This window comes from Tupaia chinensis, unplaced genomic scaffold (genome assembly GCF_000334495.1).
Source record: "Tupaia chinensis unplaced genomic scaffold, TupChi_1.0 Scaffold000132_1, whole genome shotgun sequence".
NCBI lineage: Eukaryota > Metazoa > Chordata > Mammalia > Scandentia > Tupaiidae > Tupaia > Tupaia belangeri.
The window spans coordinates 3282998-3292151 of record NW_006159601.1 but is presented as its reverse complement, the minus strand read 5'-3'; the positions used below and the strand labels follow the sequence as shown (position 1 = coordinate 3292151).

Below are 9154 nucleotides of genomic sequence, written 5' to 3'. Positions count from 1 at the left end.
AGACACACACACAGAGAGAGAGAGAGAGAGAGAGAGAGAGAGAGAGAAATTACCCTCTGGGGGGATGGCCATGTTGCAAAACCATCTCCTTTGCTCTCCTTTCGGTATTTTGGGCATGCACGCACATGTGCCCAGCATGATTTTCAAGCTGCTAGGTCCAAGACGCTAACCATGGGCTATGTGGGAATCCAGCACTTTATCCACCCCACCACCAGTTGGTCCAGGACCAGTTATCTTAAAGACAGAACAGATGCTTTTCCCAGAGGGATATAGATGGTAAGCTAGGTAAGAATAAAAGAATTTAAATAAAATAGTCACTCAGCAAAGCATATTTCCCCTCACACATACTCTAATCTCTCATTCACTAAATTATCAGTAATTATAATTTGTTTTTTACGTCATCATCATTAGTCATTAAAAAGTGATGGTGATAATAATTGAGGTGATTTCTCATGCCTCCTCCCTAGTTGATATTTCCTCTCAACCATCTTACACACCCAAAGGTGTGTGTCATAGTTTTACATATGAATCTGAGAGAAAACATGCAAACAACAGACTCCCCCCTAGACCATCTAATGAGTGGTGTCAGGAATACTTAAGAGCCAACTAGTATTCTTCAGTGGCTTTCGGTAGTGGCCAAGTGGAATTTTCTGGACTCTGCCTGTGCGATGCGAAAATTACTTTGACCTCCTCCTCCCCTCTCTGGTGCTGCTTCTGTTGCTGTAACAACCTGTTGCAGAGGGCTGGGTATGAGGGCTGTGTGTGGGGGGGTGAGACTCTTAGGCCTTTTTGTGCTAATGTATCTGTCCAGGAGCAGGGGACGACCCTGGAGTTTGGCATAACCATGGCAATAAGTTTATATTCTGAGTATGGGGGAGTTGATTTCTCCTGCATCCGAGGTGCGTTTGGAGTGCTGGATTATACGGTAACTTAGACCTAAGACAGTAGTGGCTAAGAGAGGGCTCCACAGCCAGGCTGCTTGAGCCCAAATCTGCCATTTGCATGTAAACTTGAGAAGCTTACCAAACCTCTCCATGCCTGTTTTTCTAATATGTAAAGTGGGGACAATAATAGGACTTTATAAAGTTAGGAAGAAAAAAATGAGTGAACTCATTTTCTCAAAGTGCTCAAGAGTATCTGTCTTGCAACGGTCTGAAAAGTGAGAACAATGTCCTCTAGTCCTTCGACGTCAGTAGTTCTATTAGAGAAGCACAGTTCATTCACTAAAAATATGAGCTCACATGCTCTGTACCTGGGATTTGGTGGAGAACAAAGTAGGTGTGGTTGGGGAGAAAGAAGGTCTAATTTCCCATTGTGGGTGGAAGGTGCCTGGAAGGGAGGCCTTCATGGGAGGTGTGGTTGGGGAGAAAGAAGGTCTAATTTAACAAGAAGGTCTAATTTCCCATTGTGGGTGGTAGGTGCCTGGAAGGGAGGCCTTCATGGAACAGGGAAAGCAAATGTGTTCTTGATAAGGAGGAGGGAGGTTTAGAGGATGAGCTCATCATCGCTGTCATCACCGTCCTCACCATTTCGGAAATTTGTTAAGGACTTTGTATGCACCAGACACTCTACTAAGCACTGTATATGGTGTGTCTTATCCAATCCTTACAATCCTTAGAGCAGGTGGTATTTTGTTCCATGATCTTTGAGCTGAAGGAAAAACCTGAGCAATTATCTCATCTACTCATCCTCAATTTATAGATGAAGAGTCCAAGTCTTGGACAGGGACAGTCATTTGTTCAGTGTCAGCACAGACAGAGTGGAGAATAAATTCCAGGACCCTAACTCTATCCTAATCCATTTACACCCCACAGCAGACTCTCTGGAAGGTGCTCCTGAGAGATTCTGCCACTCTCCTATCTTAAGAAGGTTACCTGAGTCTTAGAAAGGCTCTTTCTGCAGAGGTCTTGTTGCTGTTTTCTCAGGACAGACTGCTTCCTTTTTTCTTTACTCTTTCCTGTAACTTTGGCTGTCCTCTTGAACATGGACTGTGGAGGCTCTAGTTGCCAGAAAGCACAGAAGGCCAGGAACTCATGTTCCCTGGCCGTTTATGGCCTCTGTCCAGCTGGACCATCCCAGCACCGGGATTCTCCTTTTAGGGACTGCCGACCAGGCGGCTGGGAGTACATGTGTGAGCATTCACTGGGAATGCAGCACTAGCTGAGAGCCACTGGTTTCTATAAGGGACGAGTTGCTCGAATCAAGTCTCTTACTTTACCCTCTTCTTGAATGTGAAGGAATAATGTCTACTCAGCCTTTTTCTTTTCTTTTTTTTTTTTTTTTCCCTCTTTCTGCTTCTGTACATTTAATTGTTTCTGTGTGGAAATAGTCTTTTAGGTAGAATTTAGATGTGTAGAAATGGATACATGGCAGCTGAAAGGAGTACACGCTTATCCTGCCGGTTCTGTGAGGCTTAAACCGGAGAGAGGGTGTTCTGGCATTGTGGGGGCTTGTCAGGGCTTCAGGGGATTATGTTTTGACTCAGAGCGATCTACCCCAAGGCATTTGCATTTACTGCCTTCCTGTTCTAGAAAGGCTATGTTCTGCTTTCTCACATGCTTAGTGAGGTTTAGCTCCCCCCTCCCCTCCCCAGTGAGGCCTTTCCTGAGCATCCTCTCTCTCTAAAGAATCCCTGCGACCACACCCAGTTTCCTTCGTAGCACGTGTAGCCAGCTGTAATGTGCTGATTGTTTACTGGTTACTCGTGTTTCTCCTTCCCAAATATTCCCACTGCAAGGTTTGAAACCACATCTGCCTTGTATTTCCAGTGCCTACGATGGAACCCAACACAGGGTGTTCATTGTGAATTCATTAATAAAGAGATGCCTTGGGACCAGCAGTTAGCATAATGGCAATATGGCTGAACTCCCATGTGGTTGACTGCAGTTCGAGTCCTGGACCCGGTGGCTTAAACTCACACTGGGTGCATGTGCATGCGTGCCCAAAATCCCAAGAGGAGAATGAGGGAGAAGGGATTGTGACATGGCCATTCACCCCTTGGGGGGTAATTTCTCTCTTTCTGTCTCTCTGTCTCTGTCTTTCTGGAGAGCGCATGCACCCTATAGCAAAAACCTCTCCCCCCCAAAAAATAAATAAATAAAAGAGAGACACCTCTGAACTTCTTTCTCTGGCCAGAATTTATTTTCCTCTTATAGGCCTTGGGTTTGCAGGAAAAGACCTCTGTGCGATCCACCTGAGTCACATACAGGACTGATGCTCTAGAGAGTAGATTTGATACTCTTTTCCTGTGTATTACATTAGTGGTCCCCTTTTTCCAGCCCCCTTCCCTGCTACCCTCACTGGCATGTGGAAGGAAGAGACTGCCTGGGGTAATCCGTCTCAAGGGGGATGGACACTTTGGTTTTGGAGGTAGACAGTCCTGGGCTCAAATCCCTGATCTGTCACTGCTGTGACTTTTTACAAGTTAGCTTCTCTGGGCCCAAGTTTTCTTATCTGTGAAATGAGATGTAAAAATACTACCCCCATGATTTGGGGGAGGACAGGCATTAATATGTGTATTATAATTATTTTTCATTTTGAAAGCAATAATATAAGCTAGTACAAATGGGATCATGGGGAGAAAAATGCCCCATGATCCCCTTTCCATAACTGAAAACCCCATTTCTATACTTGAAAATGCTCAAGTATTTTCGTTTACATCTGCTCCCGTCTAATCTTTGTCCATACGTGGGCGTGCTTTACACAGCCTGTGTAGGCACACACCGAGCCTGTATAATGCTAGGATTACTTTTTGCTTTGTCATGAGTGACTTTCCGTGTGACTAGATTTCCATTGATTGGGTGCCCCATATGTGATTTCAAACCATATCCCTAGGCAGTGACGTTGCTGCTGCCTGCATTTTTGTTTTGCTGTCATAAACGGTGCTAACACGTTTGTGAAGATAACTTCTTGTTTTGAATTCTTTCTTTTTTTCTTTCTTTCTTTTTTTTTGGGAGAGATTTTTGCTATAGGGCGTGTGAGCTCGCCAGAAAGACAGAGAGAGACAGAGAGAAGGAAAGTGAGAAATTACCCCCCAGGGGGGATGGCCATGCCACAATCCCTTCTCCTCCATTCTCCTCTCGGGATCTTGGGCACGCACGCACACGCACCCAGCGTGAGTTTTAAGCCACCGGGTCTGGGACGTGAACCGCGGTTGACTACATGGGACCCCAGTGACATAGCCATTACGCTAACTGCTGGTCCCTTGAATTATTTCTTAAAGACTGATACATGAAATTAGTGCATGGGAACCAGCAGTTAGCATAATGGTTATGTCACTGGACTCCCACGTAGTCAACCATGGTTCGCGTCCCAGACCCGGTGGCTTAAAATTCACGCTGGGTGCGTGTGCGTGCGTGCCCAAGATCCCGAGAGGAGAATGGAGGAGAAGGGATTGTGGCGTGACCATCCCCTCTGGGGGGGGATTTCTCGCTTTCTGTCTCTCTGGAAAAAGGATTGTGGCATGACCAAGCTCTGATCCTGCTCTCTTCCTCTCTCCCTGTCTTTGCTTAACATATATACCCTCTGACAATAAGGAAACAAAGAAGGAAGGAGAGAAGGAAGGAAGGGAAGGAAGGAAGAAACTAGAAATTCTGTTTCCCTACCGAAGTTCTTGGAGGGAGAGTTTGGCTTTGCCACTTGTGAATACTCGCTTGTACGTTGTTCCTGGCGTTGTGCTGGTGCCTCTGTAATAGACAGACACTCTAACCCATGGGTTGTGGAGGGGTGGTTTATGATTTAATGAACATCATTTGAGGACTAGGAGTTGGGCCATCTGGTGCTGTCCTGTGCTTTGAGAGGGACTGCTGAGGCTATGAAGGTGAGCAGAAGGACTGCTTTTATCCCTGCATCATTTTTCTCTTTTTCTCCTTCCCTCTTTTTGTACCAGGAAGCCAAAAAGAAGTATGACAAAGAGACAGAGAAATACTGTGGCATTTTAGAAAAACACTTGAATTTGTCTTCCAAAAAGAAAGAATCCCAGCTTCAGGAGGTAAGAAACATTCCTAGTGTCCTAAATCAAGTGTTTGATGCCCATAGTGGTATGGAAAGGGGCCAGTAGCTCTTTGCCCAGAAATCTTCGGGTGGGAAGAGACCTGGGAAACCAGGAGCTTGGTCCCCATCCCTCACCCAGGGCCTGATGTTGCACTGTCTGTGTCTTCCATCCCACCTCACCTTTTGTGGCCGTCCACCCAGCCTGCCACGCTTCTTAGTTCTTATTCTCTGGCATCGTTTGGCGTGTAGGTTTGGAAATGAATTTCTATTTAAGGGAAGCATTTTTGGCTGAGCTCGCGGTGGCCAGATCTGTCCCCTCTGCGGTTTGCAGGCAGTCAGGAGTTGGGGAGTAGGTGACCGTGCTCCCTCAGTGCAGGTATGCAGAGCCGACTGCGGGTGGGATTGCTGTGGCAGCCGCCGGGAGGCCCATGGCATGGTTACCTGCAGGCATGGCATCCCCATAGTGAGGCTGCTTCTCTTCCAGTTCCCTTCCCTCCACGCCTGGATAGTGCTGAGTTGGTCTGGAATGAGTCCAGCATTTTCTTGTAGGGCCATCCCAATACCATCTCCCTCTGAGGTGCCACAGTGGAGGGACCAGAATGCAGGATTGGCACACACAAGCTCATTTCAAAATCTGCTCTGCCATGTATATTCACTGTGGGACCCGGACAGGTTACTTAGTCTTTCTGTGCTTCAGTTCCTTTATTTGTAATTACTCATAAAATACTGCTCCTTGTGTGGGGAGGGAGAGGGCAGCAGGTGGTATGGTGGTTGACACACTGGACTCCCACATGGGTGAGCGTGGTTTGAGTCCTGGATCTGGCGGGTTGAAAGTCATGCCCAAAATCCTAAGAGGAAAATGGAGGAGAAGGGATTGTGGCATGGCCATACCCCCTGGGGGGATGATTTCTTACTTTCCCTCTCTCTTTCTGTCTCTCCAATGACCGTACATGCCCTCTGGCAAAAATCTTAAAAAAAAAAACAAAAACAAAAACAAAAAAAAACCCCAAAACTAAAAGACACCCAAAAACCAAAACAAAGAAAAACACCCCTGCCCTGTCTGTTTCATGAATGAGAAGGAAGCTGTAGCCGCTGCACAAATACGTCGTCTCCGTGACTGGCTTATTTTACTCCATCCCGTTCCCAATTGGACGGCATCATCCCCAAGGCTGCCAATTACACACCTGACTGTTTACTGTCACTGCACTCTTCTCTGAGATCATTTGTCTTCCTGTCTACCCATTCGCACTTAAGTACTTCGAAGGTGTTGGAGCCCAGGGAATGACGTCCTGAAGTGAAGGCCTGAGAAACAAAGTTTCTCTCTGACTTTCTCCTTCCCTCTCGTGTCTGGCCCTTAATTATTCCCCAAGGCAAGTCATAGAAACTAGAATTCCTCTTCCCTAAGATGGTCATAGAAACTAGAATCGCTTCTTTCTCACAGCTGGCCATAAGCCTAGAAAGACTACCCTAACACTCCCCCCAGCCCAGCTTACTCCCTTACAGCTGCCCACCCCAGGGCCGGCTCAGGGTGCCGTGGTCAGGTGTTGTCCAAGTGCTGCCGGATCCATATGGAAGACCCACATAGAAGATCTTGAGTTCAGTTCCCTGGTTGGCCTGCACACACCTGGTGTGTCTGGGAGTGCTGGGAGCGGGGTCGCAGGGCTGGCATGCAACCCTGTTGAGGATGCTTCTTTCTCAGTGTCTCTCAAAAAATAAGATTCATTCCACAGAGGTCCTACCTCACGTCTGGGAGAAAGAAATGCTACAACAGAGAGGCCAAGAATCTAAACAGGCAGGCCATGCTAGGTTTCTCCCACTCAGTGTATTTCCACTAGCTCAGACCACTTTGTCCAGTCCCATTTCTGCTTCATTGAACCCAGGCGTGACATCAGATCCCTTTCCCTGTGGCCAGGGTCTTCAATGGGAAGGCCTCCTGTATTACGTTAAACCACGGTCACATAAATTTGTTAGGCTTTTCCACTGTTAACCTTTCTTTTTTTCATTCTGAGAGGCTTTTGATATAGGGTGTGTGCATTCACCAGAAAGACACAGAGAGACAGAGACAGAAAGCAAGGAAATCCACCCCCCATCCCCCAACCCCGGGAGGATAGCCATGCTGCAATCCCTTCTCCTCCATTCTCCTCTCAGGATCTTGGGCACGCACACACACACGTGCCCCACATGAGTTTAAGCCACTGGGTCCAGGACTCAAACCATGGTCAACTACATGGGAGTCCAGCAACGTAGCTATTATGCTATCTGCTGGTCTCTCACTTTTGTTATAGGGGTATCCACCATGACTGTCTATAGTAGGCAGGAAAGGGCTCTTCCCTTTATCCCCCTTAAAAAGGGCAAAGATTGGGCCGTAGATCTTTCTCACATGTCCCCAATCTGTTCAGGTCAGTTCTCATGCATTACTTTTTAGTCTTAACTGAACTGAAGTAAAGGGCATAAAAGTCTCATAATAACAAGGATACTGTAACAAGAGCAGTTGCTGTTACAGAATGCATATTTATGCCCCAGAAACTGTGTTAAGCACTTTATGTGGAGTCTTCTTGAATCTCATGGGTGTGGGTGTCACATATGGGGAGCTAAGGCCCAGAGTATGGCCTTCCGGTAGTCAGTCACCCTGGCCTTGGCTGTGGAGCCCTCTCCTCAGCGCAGTTTGCTTCTCTACCTCTCTGGCTTGGGAAGGCTGTTGACTCTGCTGCCTGCCAGCCATTGTTACCCATGCCAGTATCAGGCAAGTGAAACTGGAGAGCACGACCTTAGTGATCGTCCAGTCAGCCTCTTCAAATGACATTCGAAGGCACTGAGTTCCTTCCTGAGGTCAGTGATTGTCTCACGGTATTCCAGCTGTTTGGTGATGGTTTTCTTTATTTTTGAAAGTCAACTTTGAGGAACATTATTAAATACTTTGGGGAAATATATTACCTTCAACTATTCAGAATTGTTCCTCCATTATGGGGCTCTGAACTGAATGCTTTTAAGTTTGAGCTCATCCCTACATTCATGACAATAGAAATTACACAGCAGCGATGTGGGGTGACACTGCCATCTAGTGGATGATATAAGAAAATCATTGTCTTCTTCAGTGGCTAAGAGCTGGCTTCACTTCATTTGTTGAAGCAGTATTCATTGGACGTGTCTGTGAAAATCTGTTCAGGCTCTGGGTGTTTTGTGAGAAGTGAAATGAAAGATCCACCTTCTTGGAATGTAAAGTCTAGAAGATTTCTTGTTTCCAAAAAGCACAGAATGGTTGATGGGTCTGGACAGGCTGTTAGATTTATAGTTTAAGTAACAAGCAGAGAACGGTCTTGAATGATCTGCAGTCCTGTTGTGATTCCATTGTTGAGAGTCTAAGGATGTGGTGAATTCTATGGCCCAGAGTAAGCAGGGGCACTGGCAGAAGAAACAGACCATTCCACTTGGGAGTTCTTCCTTTTCCACAGGAAATGCCTTGAGTTATATATTTCTTCTTAAGAGCTTGGTCACTTCAGGGATGCCTTTGCTATTGACTGATGACCACGTGGTGATCAGTTCATTCAACCTGCAAGCATTTGTTAAGTACCTACAGAAGGACAGACATTATTCTGGTCACTCGAATAGAAAACTAGAAAAAAATAGATAAAGCCTTTTTTCTTGTTACTGTATTTCAATAGGCAATGCACAAGAAAAGAAAGGAATAGATAGGAATTCCAGGTTGTGGGGGACCAGCAGATGGTGTAATGGTTACATTGCTGGACTCCTACATGGCTGACCCCAGTTTGAGTCCCAGACCTGGCGTCTTGAAACTCATGCCTGGTGCATGTGCGTGCATGCCCAAAATTGCAAGAGGAGAATGGAGGAGAAGTGATTGTGGCATGGCCATCCCTCTAGGGGGTGATTTTTCTGTCTCTGTATTTCTCTCTGGCAAGCACACTCACCAGTAGCAAAAATCTCTTTAACGACAACAAAAAACCCCACCACGTTGTGATAAGAAGTAAGTTGGCTGCAATCCTTTCTCATCCATTCTCCTTTTGGGATTTTGGGTACGTATGTGCACACACACCCAGTGTGAGTTTAAGCCACCGGGTCTGGGACTCAAACCATGGTTGACTATGTGGGAGTCCAACAACATAACCATTATGCCCATCTGCTGGTCCCTCAGCATGGCATCTTG

The 9154-nt window shown here is 46.4% G+C and overlaps 1 protein-coding gene across 1 annotated transcript in view; it reads left to right on the top strand.

Annotated features, from left to right (window-relative positions):
• Nucleotides 1-9154, top strand: part of ARHGAP26 (Rho GTPase activating protein 26) — a gene marked incomplete in the record, with an annotated part of 513022 nt that overhangs the window by 136024 nt on the left and 367844 nt on the right. Inside the window, 1 exon segment of the mRNA XM_027770414.1 lies at nucleotides 4889-4990. Within this exon segment, the coding sequence (XP_027626215.1) occupies nucleotides 4889-4990 (102 nt within the window).